Source organism: Magallana gigas, chromosome 2 (genome assembly GCF_963853765.1).
Source record: "Magallana gigas chromosome 2, xbMagGiga1.1, whole genome shotgun sequence".
Lineage (NCBI taxonomy): Eukaryota > Metazoa > Mollusca > Bivalvia > Ostreida > Ostreidae > Magallana > Magallana gigas.
In genome coordinates this window covers 57107215-57125472 of record NC_088854.1, presented here as the reverse complement: position 1 = coordinate 57125472, position 18258 = coordinate 57107215, and the positions used below count along the sequence as shown (strand labels likewise).

The 18258-nt window shown below is 34.7% G+C and overlaps 2 protein-coding genes across 2 annotated transcripts; one reads left to right on the top strand and one right to left on the bottom strand.

The window, feature by feature from the left end:
- Window positions 1-10017: 10017 nt before the first annotated feature.
- On the bottom strand, window positions 10018-13098 carry LOC105337551 (WAP four-disulfide core domain protein 5). Its single transcript, XM_011442303.4, has 4 exons — window positions 12952-13098; window positions 10939-10989; window positions 10756-10843; window positions 10018-10662 (listed from the first exon to the last, which is right to left on the bottom strand). Exons 1-4 carry the CDS (start codon window positions 12973-12975, stop codon window positions 10265-10267), a joined length of 561 nt encoding a protein of 186 aa, XP_011440605.2. The 5' UTR covers window positions 12976-13098; the 3' UTR covers window positions 10018-10264.
- An 829-nt stretch (window positions 13099-13927) lies between these two features.
- LOC105337550 (uncharacterized) lies at window positions 13928-17809 on the top strand. Its single transcript, XM_011442302.4, has 9 exons — window positions 13928-14048; window positions 14157-14195; window positions 14526-14605; window positions 14756-14827; window positions 14913-15054; window positions 15276-15367; window positions 16074-16145; window positions 16614-16758; window positions 17717-17809. The coding sequence occupies exons 1-9, from the start codon at window positions 14012-14014 to the stop codon at window positions 17743-17745; spliced, it is 708 nt and encodes a 235-aa protein (XP_011440604.3). The 5' UTR covers window positions 13928-14011; the 3' UTR covers window positions 17746-17809.
- Window positions 17810-18258: the final 449 nt, after the last annotated feature.

Genomic DNA, 18258 nt, shown 5'->3' with positions numbered 1-18258 from the left:
TCATGCAAATTAGTAAAGTTTTATTCTTAGTTGAGATTTATACAAAAAAGTTCCACCCTTTCATTTGTTGGTTTGCTACATTGAATAAAAAATGTCATTCATATTCAGTTTAATGAAGATTCACTTTGATGAAGAGTGCAATTTTTACATATATTCTTTTCTATCTATCTATCTATCTATCTATCTATCTATCTATCTATCTATCTTTTCCCAATTCAGTGATGAGGAAAGGATATAGATAGGTAAAGATTCGCACAGAAAGTTTTTATAACACTGAATATCAAATTGCGTCAATACATTTGACGCCAGAATGTTTTAGTTTTGCTTGATATTAACTTTAAATATTCTCCATATTTCAGAGCCATGCATGTATACGTTCTGTAAGCGTTATGCTTTTACCCGGTATTTGTCTCTACATGGTTATACACACACACACACAAATATATATATATATATATATATATATATATATATATATATATATATATATATATATATATATATATATATATATATATATATATATATATATATATATATATATATATATATATATATATATATATATATATATATATATATATATATATATAAAGAGTTTTTATTACAAAAAACCCAGTGTTTTTAAGCTAGCTAAACTTTTAAGTGTTAACAATACAAAGGAACTCAATAATTTAGGAAAATATTTGTGTAGCGCTTCCAAAGTTTAGAGCGCAGCATTGTAATAATACTACAGTCTAAGCTACTTATCATACATTTATGTCTATTCATATCTTAAGATATGTACATGATTGTATTGTCTTAATATGTCCACTCACTTACTGCACATTGCACATTTGTATATAAAACACTGTGCCGGATAATTATGCCAGTGCCAAGGTGGCATTTTTGCACCCGCTTAAGCTGCATATATCGAAAAATTCAAATATGCCATGTGATAGACCATTGCTTAAAGAGTTAACAACCACCTTTGTTATTAGTGTATCTCACCTGTCAGGTAAGATATTTACCTTTCAAAATTAAATTCCTATAGGAAAATAATTTTTCCCATAGGAAAATCAATATTCCTATAGGTAATTTGAAATTTCCTATCGGAATGCAAGAATTAACTTCCTATAGGAATTTCAATTCCGAAAGGATTTGATAAAATCCGATAGGAAAACTTAATATCCTACAGGAAAACTACATGTCTGAATCAAACTCCTACAGGAATTACCATTCTCCTATAGGAAATATAATTCCTACAGGAATTTTAAAAAATCCTATAGGATTGTCAATATTTCCTGTAGGAGAGTCAATTTTCCCATGGGAATTCTCATTTTCCGATAGGATATTAGTATTTAAAGGTAAATATCTCACCTGTCAGGTGAAACACACTAAAAACAAAAGTGGTTATATACTCTCTAGACAATGGTCTATCATTTGGTATACATGGATTTTTTCCGAAACTGCATCTCAAGCGGGTGCAAAAATGCCACCTTGGCACTGGCATAATTATCCGGCACAGTGTTATAATTTTATATGTATTATAATTTGTATTCCGATGAGTTGTAAAGCTCAAGGATAATAAATTGAATTGAATTGAAAAGTTATACGTATATAAGTAATATACATGTATATTTTTTGTGATCAAAGACATTTGTATAAGTGGATATCAAAACGTTATGTCCATACTTTGAAACTTCCAATCCTTTACGTGCCAAAGAGATAGTCCCTGAATCTGTTAAGTAGGCTAAAGAAAAAGTCCATACATTTCTCCTTTTGAATTTGGATATTTTCCTATGTTTTTATATTGATCTCTTCTTCTAAAGAAGATCAATACAGTTTAGAAATGGCCCACCTAAATGAATGACAAGAGATATATATATATATATATATATATATATATATATATATATATATATATATATATATATATATATATATACACACTTTATTAACATTGGATGTAGAAATGTACACACTCTGTAGTAATACATACATAATTGTGCACTTCATTAAAGCTATACACGCTATAATTTGCGTCAATTTTGAATGACAGTGAAAACGAATGTGTTTGTCTACTTATAAAAGTTATCCTTAATCTGTAAATTACAAGGGTGAATTACATCTCGTTACAAAGATATAGATTTTTAATTGTTTATTTTCCTGCCAGGAAAATATACCTTTTCATGAATATTGATGAAGGAAGAGCAAACCGACCTCATTGCGCATGTCCGCGGAGAACTAGGTGGTCGTTATTGTTTGCCTAATTAAATATCCAACTTGATTTTTAATATGCTTAACAGTTGTTAATTTGAAATACATACATGTATAATGAGTAAAATACGCTTGCCATTCACGATACCCTTACTTCTGCATTAACACTTATAGGATCTATAAATAGCACATTGGGGAAATACATAGGTCTACGTCATTTTTTTAAAGGAAGTATTCATATCTACTCACAGGCTTGTATTTTTTTTCTTTTGTTTGTACTCGTATATCGGACAAATTTATGCTTTACTGAAAATATCCTTTCCTTTGTGAAACTATCACAATTATGAAGATGTTGACCCTTCACCAGTTTTGGTATGATAGGCTAAATTTAGCTGTCGATATCACGTGATAGATTGATATTCACGAGGAGGCATTACTTTCCTGGCAGGAAAATAAATATTTTTTATTGTTTAATATTTGATATATTTGTTATGTGATCGAATTGAGCATTATAATTAACAGAATAAAGGTAACTTTTATTAGTAATCAAACACATACATTTTCCCCTTTATTCAAAATTGACGCAAATTATAGCGTGTATAGCTTTAACATGCAGTTTAATCATTCATTGAATATCAGTTTATTTGTTTCACAATAAAACCCAAATTTCACCTAAAAGATGGTGGTTAATGAGATTTCAAATCAGCACTCAGACCTTGCATGTACATATACATGTATCTTCTTACCACCATTAATAAATTGAAGTTTAGAATATGTTCCTGTATCAATCCAAATCCAGTGAAATGGACACCCACAGAGGCCGAGACGATTCAAATAGAATCAGTTTGATTTGTCGTTTATTTCAGGAATAAGGAACCGTTCTTTGAATATTATAAGACAATCATTACGGTCTGGGCGTGATCAGATCCAATAAAGCCAAAAATACTTTCTGATAGATTTCATCACGTACCGATCACATCATATGTTCAAAGAATGATTCCTTTAATGTCACTTGTATTTCAGGACGTCATTCGCATCAATGATGAAATGTATTAAACTATACGTAACATTTGATTCGTATTGAATGTAAATACACACACGTAATAAGGTTTCCACGCTCAGTCTACAACGAACGAAGAAAAAGAAGAAGAAAAGCGCATATACCCCCGCACTGCACTTCACTGTATGGAAAAGTTTGCATAAAAATATTACAAATAGTTGAGTAAATGGAAATTAACCCCAATAAATATTATTGAATTTAGATTTGCTGCAAATGTGCATATCTATACATTGGTACAGCATATTGCTGTAGATGTGATATGCTTATGAATTAAATAGTATTATCAAGGTTTGTTGAAATGTGGAACTTAATTTTTTTAATCAATTTTTTTTCTTTTCTTTTTATTTCCACGAAGATCTGAAAGGTTCTATTTTGTTAAACTGTCAGGTTTTTCTACAGGGTCATACATAGTTTAATCACAATAGCGACTGACGCACTTACTTTTTATTTTGTATTTATAAATCACTGGTCTGTATTAGGCGTAAATATGAGGGAAAAGAGATTAATCGCAATGGTCCTTACATTTATTAATACATGTATCAATACATTTCATTTGCGCCCGAAAAAACCAGTGAAAAAATATATGTATAACGCAGCCATTACGTATATATACACAAACCTACTTTTCCTTTTAATTAAAGGAGAAGGTTTCTTTCGAAAATGTCTACTTAAAAATGTGGGTTTTTACTTTACACGTATTTATAAAATTAACTTAGTGCTAATGTCAACAAAGATTATCATCTTTATAAAATGACATAAAAAGGTTGGTGTAAACAACTGTATCTCTTTCAAAAATATTTTAAAACCAACAAACGCTCAACATGAATTTTTACATTTCATAATTAAGAGATTACTTGACAAAACTATTGTTTTCAAGTGCAGAATTACCTTTTTTGAAGCCATTTTAACACTCATGGATTAGTTGTTTTGGGGAAGAGCCATGTACAGTAGATACAAAATGTTTGTTTGACACTTTATCACGGGACTTAAGATGATTAGACATATATATATAAATTAAGTATTACTTATAAAATGTCACAACACTGTAATGTGTTTTTTAAACGTTATTTTGACGTACATAAATGCGTGCCTACCCATGCATAACGTCTAAATGAACCAGTTCCTTTACAATACTGTAGTTGGATACTTATCAGGCACGTAGCATCGTTTTTGAAAGTGGGGGGGGGGGGGGGGGGGGGGGGGGGGGGGGCAGATCCATCCAAAGAATCTTGACCAAAAAAAAAGAAGAGAAATTTAAAGTTTCCAAAAATCTTCAGGGGGGGGGGGTAGCATAGTTTATAACTTCAATTTTACTCCTCATTTCTTATTCTCATATCAATTTTTACATACTTCCAAAAAAGCCCCCCCCCCCTGCCCCCCCCCCCCCCCCCCCCCCCCCGATGCTACGTGCCTGCTGATACAGTATCGTCATGCAATTGGGAAAAAATTTGAAAGGTGTTCAATATCTCTGCAAAAAATATATCAATACCAGAACCGAAAAACAATTTAAAAGACATTAATTAAAGTGAAATTTAGAATGCCTAGGCATTAAATTAAAAGATAGTATATATACTGTATGCTGCATTACGATATTGTATCAAAATAAACATAACAATATTGTATTTTGATTTTGACTCACGATATGTAACGATATTGTACCTAAAATGACACGATATTATACCTATGATACAGTACAATATTGTATCATAATAAGTTTTACATTATTCTAATAATTCTGGTCTTATTTATTGAAGCACTTAATTCCTTTATATGATGCGACACTTTAATTTTTTGAAGATCGTCTCATTATTCACAGCGAATCGAAAAGAAAGCAGTTCTAATCATTGTATATGTGGACGAACTCGCCAAAACGAAACCAGGTTTAAAATAAAGCATACTTTATTATTCTTAACAGGCATCTACAGGTTTGAAACACAATTTCTTACGAATAACAAAAGTAACATCACAAGGCGCATTCAGTAAGTTGATAGTAATTTTATGTACGTCTTATTTTCTGACATAAAAAAATCGATTTTATTATATCAGAAAATACAAATTATTTTTATATAAAAAATGAATTTCTGATATCAGTAATTCGATTTTGTTTATATCAATAAATGATTTTCTGATATCAAGAATTCGATTTTTTATATCAAAAATGAACTTAAATTCTTGACATCAAAAAATCTATTTGTGATATCAGAAAATAATTTTTTGATATCAATAATTCGAATTTGATATAAAAAAATGATTTTCTGAGAACACAAAATAGATTATTTGATATCGATTATTTTTTTATATAAAAAATTATTTCTTTTTTTTTTTATATCAAAAATTCGAATTATTGATATCAAAGACTTCGCCTTATAAAAAATAATCAAACTTCCCATATATTAAACCAGAAACAAACTAAAGCAGATCAACTGGACCATGATAGCCGGTGACTAGAAAACATATTTGAGGATGATGATGACGATTGCATTGACTTGTGAAATCAATATACACTTGGACGACTGCTACTAAGACGTAGAAATTTAATCTCACAGAACGACGACCCCTTGTGGTCAGACACGGGTTACAACAAGTTCAAACGACAATGCATGAACCAAACGCACCAGATGTTGGCCGGAATCGAAGGAAGGGAAATAGCTAGAACACGGGTCCAAGGTCATTCGGGGATTCACGGGTGGGTTTATATAAATAGTGCCTATTTGGAAGGGTAACAGTTGAAACTGACACCCCGAGAAAACCATTGTCAACCGACGCGAAGCGGAGGTTGACAATGGTTTCCGAGGGGTGTCAAATTCAACTGTTACCCTTGGAAACAGGCACTATTTATTTTATTATACTAAATGTCTTAATTTTGAAAGAAAACTTAGTTGCTTTTATGTAGAAATGACGTGATTTCTACGTCTTACCGTAGGCGCATAATTTACGCGCATGTAACAATTCGTTGTGTTACCCGTTGTCAGGTCTGTTGCTAACGCTGAGGGTAATAGAACGGATTATCAAGTGCGTCTTGACCAATCAGATTTCAGTATTTAACATGAAAGTATAACAAAATTAGTTGGTACAGGTCTGACAGGCACGTAGCATTGTTTTTTGAAAGTGGGGGGGGGGGGGGGGGGGGGCAGACTGATAAAAAAATCTTGACAAGCATAAAAGGGAGAAAAAAAGGAAATTGACAGCTTATCGAAAATCCTGAAAATCCAATCTGTGTGTGTGTGGAGGGGGAGGGTTACTATACGATAAACTTTAATTTTCAATACTAATTTCTTTCTTCCTTCCCCTTCAATTTTATACATGCTCCTAAAAAAGTGGGGTGGCCAACTCCATCTATATTCAGTTTTTGGGAGTTGATTTAAATTAACTCTCCTATGCAGTCACTCAGACAAACCGAAAGTGAAACGGTGTTTGGACCTCAGCACAAATCATCGCTGCTGACAAGACTTAGTTCTTGAAAATGATTGATGAATTCGATGTAATGTATGATAAAGCATTGTTTTTCAAGGAAACTTATTTATAAATACCTTGAAAATAGTCAGATTTTAAATGGTACGAACTATTTAAATATTTTTGTAGTCGTATGTATTCCTACGCCAGAGTTCAATATAGTCTCGTTCAACTCGACGCTCGGCTGTCTCCGTAAATGCTTGTCGGAGATTTACGGTGTCAGCCGAGCGTTTGGTTGAACGAGACTAGAGTTCAACATTGCTTGGATCCATACAATTTTCGAGAAATATTTTGTATTACTGATACATAGTTTGATTGAATTAATTTTACTCTAAATATTATTTACCATGATTCATATGGGGGCTTCTCGACATTCTTGTCGAAAAAGTCCAAAAATTCATATTAATATAAAAATGTGCGTAATTCAAATACAAATTAGAAACTACATGTACTTGTCATGCACTGGCGTCGGAAGCAAATTGGGGGGGATGGGGGGGGGGGGCTAGACTGATCCTCAGAAATATTGAGAGAAAAAAACCTAATTCCAAAATCATGAAAATCCTAATCCGTTGGGGGGGGGGGGGGACCTATAATTCCAAAACATAAAATCTTACCGACCATAATTTTTTCCCCAAACCATGACCCTCTATTCTGCTATGTGCCTAATGGTTAGGTCTAACTTTGCAAAAAAGTGGGGGGGGGGGGGGGCTTAGCCCCCCCATAGCGCCCCCCGGTTCCGACGCCTATGCTATCGATACATAATCAATTTTCTGAATATTCACTTTATATAAGTATTTCGTTGTAAGAAGTTACCTACCCACTCCTTCATTTGTACATTTACTTTTTACAACCACTAGTTGCATTCATATACCCATAACAACAGGTCGCATTTTATTTATTTATTTATTTATTTATTTATTTATTTATTTATTTATTTATTTATTTATTTTCCATTAATTCATTGACATGCAAAATAACATATCATTGATTTTAAGATAAACAAACATCGACAAAATCAACTCCCGTCAGTTCTTCAGTACTTTGATTAATATATAATTTTAAGAAAAAAATTTGCTGTGAGAGAAAATGCGGGGCCACATCCCTCCCCATCCGCCCTTCTGAAGCTTCGTGCCTGTAGACTGGTATACATTAGAGTTCACAAATGTTAATTGAACCAAAGAAACTTTATCATGTCCGACTTTTAGTGATCATCTTACAACATAAAAAAATGACCCCTTGATAGATATATTCATATAATTTTCAGCTATTGTTCTATCAAATATTTAAATTGATAAGTTCATGTTATTACACAACCCGGAAGCTTCGACAAAGCGCTACTAATGATGAATCAAAGTATTGAGAGTACTGAGAGTCGATCTTCGTTTAATGAATTTGTACACTTTTTTAAAGATCCTAATATAGTGGTTTTTCTTTTGAATGATGTGAGCAATCCCTGAGTTTTGGTCCAGAAGGGGGTAAAAAAAAATACCGGCAGTTTATCATGACAACAAAGAAAATGATCAATACCTTGAAACAAAATTGAAATCATTTTCGAGAAAAAGTAATATTGTGATATTACGTCATACAAAGACATCATCTTTTGGTTCTGTATGCGTAAAAGTTAGATTCGCAATGATATTACATCTTAATTTTTGGGAAGGTTCCTAATTTCTAAACAAGACATTTGTCATCACCAGCTCCATAGACTAAAAGCCCTCTCCTAGATTTCTATAACGAACTATTACCCTGTATATTCCACGAGGTAAAGCAGAGGATGATTCCCATGATTTGGTGTATATTTTACTCTCGACCTTTTTTTTAAAATTGAAAATTGAGTAATCACTAGCTTTTTTATTTAATTGAATCATTTATAGCTGGAGAGTTAAATTCCCCTATTGTTTGTGCAAACCTATTTGCAAGATAGATCAAGTTGTCCTATACTCAGTAATATGCGAGTTAAAACTTCAAACGCATTTTTTAGCAATGTATCGTCATATTAAGAATTGTATTTTTTAGAAAAAACCCATACATTGGTATTACAGAAAGGGAAAGAAATTTGCTAGTCATACCGTAATTATAAAATGTTGATTTTTTTCAGTACATTAAATTTATCATCTTCGCTAGTCAAGAGTTTTTGGTCCACTTTGCTCCCCATAAACCCTTGGTGGATTTCATTACGGAATCTCGGTGATGTGGTGGCGCTATCTAGCGAACAACTTGAGTTGTGCCCCTTGCATATTTACATCGAACTAAACAACGGGTTATATACACACTACGGCATTAATACAAGTTGAAAACATGTTGACTTCCGAATATCAGAACATAATTCACGATGCTATTAAATAAAAATTAAGATATAACCTAGGGAAAGCACGGAATGTTTTATTAATAGTGTTTTGTATGAACCTGTACCGGGAGTGAAAAAGTCGCCGATTTATATGTAAGCTTTTATGCCACAAAACCAGGTATCGTTGTCGTGAATGTTGCGGACCAAAGAAATTAGATAAAACACAGCTCGTTGGACCCTTAAAAGCAATGACCATAAGCAGGACGTATATAGACTAACGGGATAGGCAACTTCTACATTTGCCATGTATTCCCATGCTATCGAGCCTTGACAAGTTTGTAGAACTATTTTCATTCCCAGTAAAGCATACAGGTTTTTAAAGCGATCCGGTTAGACCATCGTTGGGGAGGCACTGTACTCGTGAACTTGTGTCTCACTTGTTAAAAGCGCCGAATGTTTTACCAGTTTATATTTACCAGCACCGCGATTGGATCAGCTACTCGCAGCTGCAGCCAATCATAAAACGGAGCTTGTCACCGAGTTTTCGTAATGAAATCCGCCAAGGGTTTATGGGGAGCGAAGTGGACCGAAAACCCTTGGCTAGCGAAGATGTAAATTTATATGCAGTATAAGCAAATACATGTATTCCAAACAAGCTTGTTAAGCGCTTGCCAGTACTATCAGTACTTTGAATTTTGTTTATTTCTTATACATGTATTTATTCAAACCTGGATTACGCACTATCAGTACGTGATTGGCATCATTGGTGAACTGTTATAGACTATACGTTGCAAAATAGATTCGTAGTGTTATCAAAGACACTGGCAAATGTATATGTATGGAAAAAATAAATTTGAATTCGCAATAATTTGTGGCTAATCAAAATAATTTCTTTGTATTCTTAAAATTCATTTTTTGCATCGAGAGGAAGAAGAAAGGAGTGTATTTTAGCTGGGAATGTACATTGTACCCCCTCCCACCCCGTTTTGTTTTACCAGAAAAAAGACACAAATAGCACTTTTATCTGAAAATAAATAATTTATTCAGATCTGAAAAGTACCTATCATTGCACAATAATTAAAATACTGTAAACATAGTATTCTTTTCAAAATAGTTCCCACCCCCTTTATAATATCACCACTTGCTTGAACACGGTAAAAGTAGAACACAATGGACGGTTTAACACACGCACATACAGACACACATACAAAGGGTACAGACAGTGTATGGCAGAATGATTTAGGTTTTTTCCATTGAGGTTCGTCTCATAATTGGCGACAGATGTAGGGCAGCGACCAGAAGGCGGACCGGACGCCGGCCGCTTGGTTGGCAGTGTTAAACAGATAGTAGTAGCAGGGCCGTGAGCAGGTGCTCCCACAGGCCGTCATACAGCACTTCTCCACCCCCGGACAGTCGCTGTCGGACGAGCAGTCCATCCCACACAAGTTCTCGTTCCGGAGGTACCTAGGGCACGTGCCGGGCTTATTTTGGTGCCCACTACAGGTGAACCCGCAGCCGTTGTAACAGCAAATCTCGTTGTTTGGGCACATGGCGTCGTTTTGACACTGGGTGATGCAGGTGCCTGGGGTCGTGGGCACGGGGCACCTCCCGGGGCGGGACAGCTCGGCTGGAATGTGGTTCATTTCGTATGTCGGGTTGACCTCTGAAATGTTAGGAAGGTAGATATAATGAAATGTATAAATCTATATGAATAAGAAATGAAATCTAAGCTGAGAAATCTGATAAATGTACTCACCCATACAGACTGGGTAACGTTTGCAAGGCGGGTACTCGCACGTGCTTCTTTGCAGAACACATTTTGTTCCGGCGGGGCAATTCAAATTCTGCAACAACAAAAAAACAATTTTGTCAGGGATTTCTACACCAGAATAGCTTATAAACGTTGATTACATTTACAAGAGATAACTGTTGTACTCACACAAGAAAGGAAACGGCAGTCAACTCCGGATATAACGGACATGGCCAGGATCTGTGGGCGAAAGAAAGAAGTACATTGAAAATGAAATACAGAAGGACACTTATTTGATATGGCTGGTCATAACTCCGATTCTAAGACTATTTTTACCTTTAATTCTTTGCTAGATGATAATTTTTTGCTAGAAATTTCCAGATGTATCTGATGGATATTTCGTTGACCATCTGTACATGTACTAGTACATGACATGAAGTACAATCACAGGTGTTTGTTACATTCTGGGGGCCTATTGTAGTCTATATAGTGAATACGCCTCCGGTATGAAACAAACGCCTGTGCGTACAATACAGAAGATATATATATCTTTTTATTTTCACAATTTGTGTCTTACAAATATAGTATTCTATTAAGCACCGGTAAAAAAACAACCAACACTCTAATTTTTAAGACACTTGGTTTTACAATAAAAGTGATCTACATTATTTCACAGGTGCTTGAGGACAGGATCGACCCCCCCCCCCCCCCCAGTATATAGACCCCGGTCCTTTATTCATTTTTTAATTCAAAATCAAATTATCCTTTTAGGACATATTTCTAATCTTATTTATTCAATCATTGCCCAAAATTACCTAAAAAACATTTTTTTTTAAATCAGACCCTCTGTGTATTATATATGTAGAGGGTCTGATTTTTAAAAAATGTTTGTTTTAGTTAATTTTATGCAAAGAATGTATAAAGTTGATTAGAAATATGTCCTAAAAGGATAATTTAATTTTTTTTAAAATGAATAAAGTCCCGGGGGTCTATATACTTGGTTGGTGGGGGGGGGGGTCCGATCCTGTCCTCAAGCACCCGTGCATTATTTATCCAAGATATCACTTAAAACCTTCGACAGCAAAAATAAACTTGCATGGAATTTCCAGATCTTTATGCATTAAAAGTACACGGTAGCATGCCTGTGTAGAGTACAAAAGGAGTAGTAGGCCATTGGTCTAACAATCGCCGCTCTGACGTAAAACATTCAGGGTGTGCCTCCGATCATTGTTCCGCTGTGTACATATTGGTACAGGGACTTATTAGAACGTTCTAGACTTTGACTTTTGACTCTACTGACGACTCACTGTAACAGGGTCAGAATGATAAAGGGAGCACCAGGTAACACAGCAAATACAAACATTGCGTCACAAGAATGCGCGGTCACTGTCCAGTTAGCACAGTTTAATCTGAGGGGGATTGTCCGGGTATTGGACCGGGATCGATACGTCACCTAGGGACCAGCGGGCCGTCCGTCTGGTGAGTCTGCAGTCAGAGTCACTAATCGGATATCGGAACAAGTCCCCATCTTGACATCGTACTAACCCGAAGATGGGAATCGACGTATTGTAAACCGATTCGCAATTTCTGATATTATATTATTCATAGTGCATGTAAGTCAAAGAATAAAAGTTTTCACTTCTTAAAATGTCACTTAAAGGCACAATAGTCGTCAGAAGTTTTGTTGTTGAGGTTTTAATTGCAGAAATTACAAAAAAAATATATTGAAAACAAAACCATCAGATTTATGCTTTCATACGGGAGTTATAAAAGTTGATCAACGATTTACTGCGCCTTATATAGTATGAAATGCGAAATTCTAGACTTCAAAAAAGGGAATGCAGTATGTGCTATAGAAAAATTTCATGCCATATTTTATGGGATTGAAAATTAAAATAAATATTAAAGACCCTAGTCTTATCTGTTGTATTAATAAATTAATGGAATTTAGCGAGTAAGCTAAGTATCGCTATTAGTAATAAATCTAGTTTTTTTGTTTTGGGATTTTTCTTTTTTTGCTCATTCTTTATAATTTACCGCGCAAGAGTATTTTATACGTGAATTTAGTTTTTGTATGGAGTATTAACCTATACATAAGTAAGAAATACGATTCTTAAAAAATACATAAAAATTAAGATTCATAATACTTCTTTTTTTTGTAATAAAAACATTATTCTTTGGAGAAATAATTGAAAAACTTACTGCGGGTAGGATGATGAAAATCATGGTTATGTAGAGATCAAACCCTCAAATATTGCAGCGTCTCCAGTAGAGTAGCAAAAATTACTGTAAAAACGAGAACCGGCGAATCTTCTCTTATACAGAGTTTCACATACACGTGGAGAAAGGGGGCGTGACCAGCACCCTAGAAACGCACAAATATCAGCTAAATATGGAAATCACATCATCGAACGTCATTGCCATTCAGATATATAGACATGACTTGGACCTTTGTGAAAATGACAGCAGACAATTCTTTTTATTGGCGCATCATTCTACATTAAGCAAATTGCTAATGACCACTTTAATATTTGAAAAAAATAATCTCTATTAAATAATAGAATATGAATTGATTAATTAAAAAATTGAATAAATACTGAAAAACTGTTTATTCTATAGGTCCTTTTAATAACAAATGTAGATTTATGTGCTTTTAAAATGACGCGAGTGAAATAAAATAAATTGAATAATGGGGAAACTGACATTATCATAGATGTCATCAAATAATAAATTTTGATTGCGAGCAAATGTAATGAGCCAAATTATTATATAATAAAAGCAGTTTGTGTGAAGGTCTTTCATTTCGTAACATCACGTTCCGGCATATTGTCCGTAGTACAACCATTGAAATAAAAGACAGTAGAACAAATATTTGGTACTCTAAAAGATCTAAAAGATTGGACAATAAACAAGTTAAACAGACTTAAACAATTCTTAAACAATTTACATTGGATGCATCATTTATAGAAGAAAAAAATATATACATTGTATATATGCATTATGCAAATTTTGCAGTCAACATTATCATAACACTATATATTCGGACAAAAAATTTACGATTATTATAAATTTTATTCTGAAAATCGACTACTGGAAGGAATGGAACAAGATTCAAATCATCTAACTATTTCGTAAAAAAGCCTTCAATAGGACTCTACGACCTTTTTTGCTCACTGTAAAATTTTCCATAATCTAGGAATGACAAAAGACCTATCTCCAGAGGTTATCAGAGATTTACCATTGTCTGATCAGTAAGAACAATATGGCGGTGCTAGTCTGGGCCGTTATTCTTGTGTCAGGTCAGATATTCCACTTGTCTTTTACACAATTGTCAGAAAATTGTACAGAAAATATTTTTAAAGTTTAGAAAAAACCCTCATAGAAACTGAAATAAATGTGAATTTCAGGAATCCTTGGTTCGCAGGGAGAGGCCATCAAGAAGCAGGGTAAGTACAAATCACTACAGCCGTCCTTGATCTATCATTGCGATGTATTGGTATTCTAAATTAAAAGAAGATGCGTAAGAGAGTCAGAACAGTGTACCGGCATGACGTTTGAGCTTAGAATTGGTGTTGTATTACACGCTAAACGTGTGGACAAATTATATTAAAAGATGGCAACTGTGATCATTTCTTAATTAAAACTAAACAGATACGTCAAAACAGAAACCGCACTTTAAATCTTTTGATAGTTACATACATGTTTGTACAAATTCGGGTCTGATACAAATACCGAGGCCATATTACATACGTTATAACCAAATGTTCTTCTCCCAGCCCCACTGGTTTGCTACCGATGTGATAAAGTCGCCGACGCAGTGGACTGTACCGTAACGGAGGCCTGTAACTCGGACGAGGTATTATGACCTCATGCTGATCTATAAATAGACGCGGAGAGAGTTCGAATAAAATCCTTGTTAAAACGTACTCTTGAATTGCCTTCGTAGCAATATCTGTAGTGTTACAAAATTTGACTCTAGATTAGATTTGTGCTTTTCTCATTTCAGCAATGCTTTACCGACAAATACATCAGTGAGGAAGGGAATGTGTACTTCACACTAGGATGCAAGGCAAAGCGAGTAAGTCTGTACACATGAGCTCACTGGGAACTGTTTTGCTGAGGTCTTTTGATCAATGATTTTACTTGAATTGTGTTATTGACAGATCTGTGATATACTGGCGTCGTTTGGGAAACGAGAGGTCGAGGAGAACATGACTGACCGAGAGAAGAGAAACATAATCCACCTGTGTACTCAATGCTGCGCCTCTGGTTACTGTAATAACAAACTGTGCACAGTGGTCACAAGTAACGCAGCCTTTCACTTATACCCCTTTAACAATTAATCAAAGATTTCAATGTTAAACGGTTTTAAGAACATCGTACGGTATACTAGTTTCTACTAAAACAACGCGATATCAAATTACTTTTAATCGTAGCATTGCTACACGATTTCCGTGATGCTTGTGGTAGAAATATTTTATTTCTACTCAGAATTTTGTATTTCTTCATGCAAACGTTTTTCTCAGCTCCTGTGCCAACCAGAAAATGTCAGGTCTGCACACAGCTAGAAGAGGATCCCTTGTCATGTACCCAGATCCAAAACTGCGAGCCCCACCAGGTGAGTAGGACCTCTTGTCTTGTTCTACCTCACCAGGTGAGTAGGACTTCGTGTCTTGTTCTAAGGTACCTCACTAGGTGAGTAGGACCCCCGTGTCTTGTTCTAAGGTACCTCACCAGTATGTAGGACCCCGTGTCTTGTTCTAAGGTACCTCAACAGTATGTAGGACCTCCATTTTCTGATTTGTCTCTTGGTATGTTAGACTATATGATTTAGCCTGGCTTGGTTAAGTACATCAAGACTACCCCTAGCATAAATTTTGTAATGCCCTTATTAATCAAAACTCGAAACTTGCTCGGAACAAACTGATCTTACATAATTAAAGTGCCATAACCCCATATCAAACGCATATTAAATATGACAAGGTTTTTCTTGTGTATAATCTTTATTATTCTTTATAATATTTATTATTCTTAATATCAAGACATCAGTATTCGAACTTCATGAATGATTAAGTATAAATCTGCTTAGTATTGTGAAAAAATGCCATGGACCTTATGACTTTATGATCCAAAAATTCACGAACTTTATTCCCTTAAATTATGTGACAAGATTGCACCTTTTACGATGCTTAAGGTCAAGGTCACTTGCGTAATTTGTCCTGAGCATGTCAATATATGCTACTTCACATTGAATAAGAATTAAAATAAAATTCCCGGTGTCATCCTACAGAAAAAATCTACATGAAGTTCTCTTTCTCGAACAGGAATGCTACGCTGATGTCGTGATGGATCAAAACCACCAAGTTCGTCACCGAATGGGCTGCCGTAGTAAAGTAGTAAGTAGTTCGATTTAGAAATTAGTTGAGGAAAACTTTGGCCCATTTTGCGACGTTGACAAAGAGTCGTTTTCACAAGAGCTTGGACTTAGGGCAATACACGACAAACTCCGATTTTTTGAAGGCGTGGTCTAATCTGGTTAACTGTCCAGTCATTGGCTAATAGATATGAATAAATTGAACATAATGACACTTGCTCGACTTCACCCAGAGATGTATATTTCATTTAAAACAGCGCAACAGTGCAGATAATTCCAATTTTGATAGTCTATGAATATTAATGAGCTTTTCTTAGCAAATTAGAACGTAAAAGGTCATTATTTGACAGCTTATTTTGTTGCGCAAACTAAATGTGACATCCCACCGAAAGTCCAAGCTCTTGTTAAAACATCTCTAAAATAAAATTACTGAAAACTTGAAAGTGACAAATTAAAAAGTAAATCTTATTTTGTATCTTCTACGCTACAGATGTGCGAGGCATTCCTGCACCATGGCCACGGTCTTTCTCACGGCAGACGGGCGGTCGGCATTGGTAACGACGCCCACGTCGCCCAGCTGTGTGGGGGATGCTGTAACAGCGACGCCTGTAATAGGGGCGGCTGTTACACTATCTGTGAGTAGGCGGGGCCTAAAGATAAACTTGGTTGTTTAACTTCTCTTCGAGAATATTAGCAGTCTTAGATCTTGCCTATCATTGAATTCTCATACACGAACACGTGTACATTGTATATATTAGGGTAATTCGTCTCGGCGAGAATCTACTTACATTCATGCACAAGTAATGACATGGCTAAAATTTAATGATGTGCTCGACAATCGCAGCCATTAAAAACAACAAGGCAATCAATAATAGACTCCATTATTGGACAAACATTACTTACGACATTTCAATATTATGCGCAGGATACATCTAGCATGTGGTTGTGCGTGGATTTGAACCAGTGATCATGATGAATATTAATATATGCGTATCTACTAGCATACATATCATAAACCAGGCACGTAACATCGTTTTTGAAATTAGGTGGGGACAAACTCATCCTAATAATCTTGACGACCAAAAAAAAATAAAAAAAATTGCAAATCATGAAATTCGGGGGGTGGGGTGGGGGTGGTTGTTTGTTTTCATGTTGTTTTCACTGTTTATTTCCTTATTTTCACTTTAATTTTTTACATGCTCCCATAAAAGTGGGGTTTGGGACCTCCATGATTATTCAATTTTTACATGTAAAATTGATTTTACACGATAAAAACAATTATTTGTAGAGCAGAGGGAAGACTTCTATTGACCGCATTTTTCTAAAAAAAACCCCCAAAAACCTGTTGGTTTTCGCAAGTTTTATTTCTGGACACACGTTTTTCTTCCTATAAAACTTAATTATCTCATTTGATACAAAAATGGTTGGGATTCTGTGAATTTTCACAAGGAATCCCCCCTCTTGTTTCTTCTTAATGAGTTATGGCGTAATATAGTCACCGATTGTAGTAGTAATTACTATCGTTTTATTGTATATACTCAAATCACTGATTCCTTTTCTTTGTTTGTATCCATCAGTTATTTCTTCTTACAGCTCACTACAATCTCACCAACCACGGATAAAAAGTATATGTCAAGTGTAAACAAATGCAATTCATTTTTTTTCTAAATAAAAAGCACAAAACATCGTAAATTTGTTTGTATTTGAATACATGCACTCCTTGAACTTTTTTAAAACCAGGCATGTAGGATAGGTTTTTCCAAGTGATGAGGGAGGGGCATCACCTCAGAAATCAATGCAAATCAGGAGTTCAAATGGTCAGTAAACACGATTATGATGAACACACTGAACATTTAACATTGATCCCACTATATAAAGAAGACACAATGACCACAACTGAAATGCAGCATTTATTTCGAAATATTGTTTTGGACCAAAGTTGAATGAAATGAATTATTGCGGCCAGTCCTTAGTACAATGCACTGTACTTGATGACAAAATACCGTACTAAAGAGGACCAAAGATATCTAAACAGTGTCACAATAAATGCGTTCCAAAGCACAATTAGCCATTAGCCGTGATGAAGTGCAGGTTTTAATGAAAGGTTAACCGGACTCTTCCACTGATGCCATATT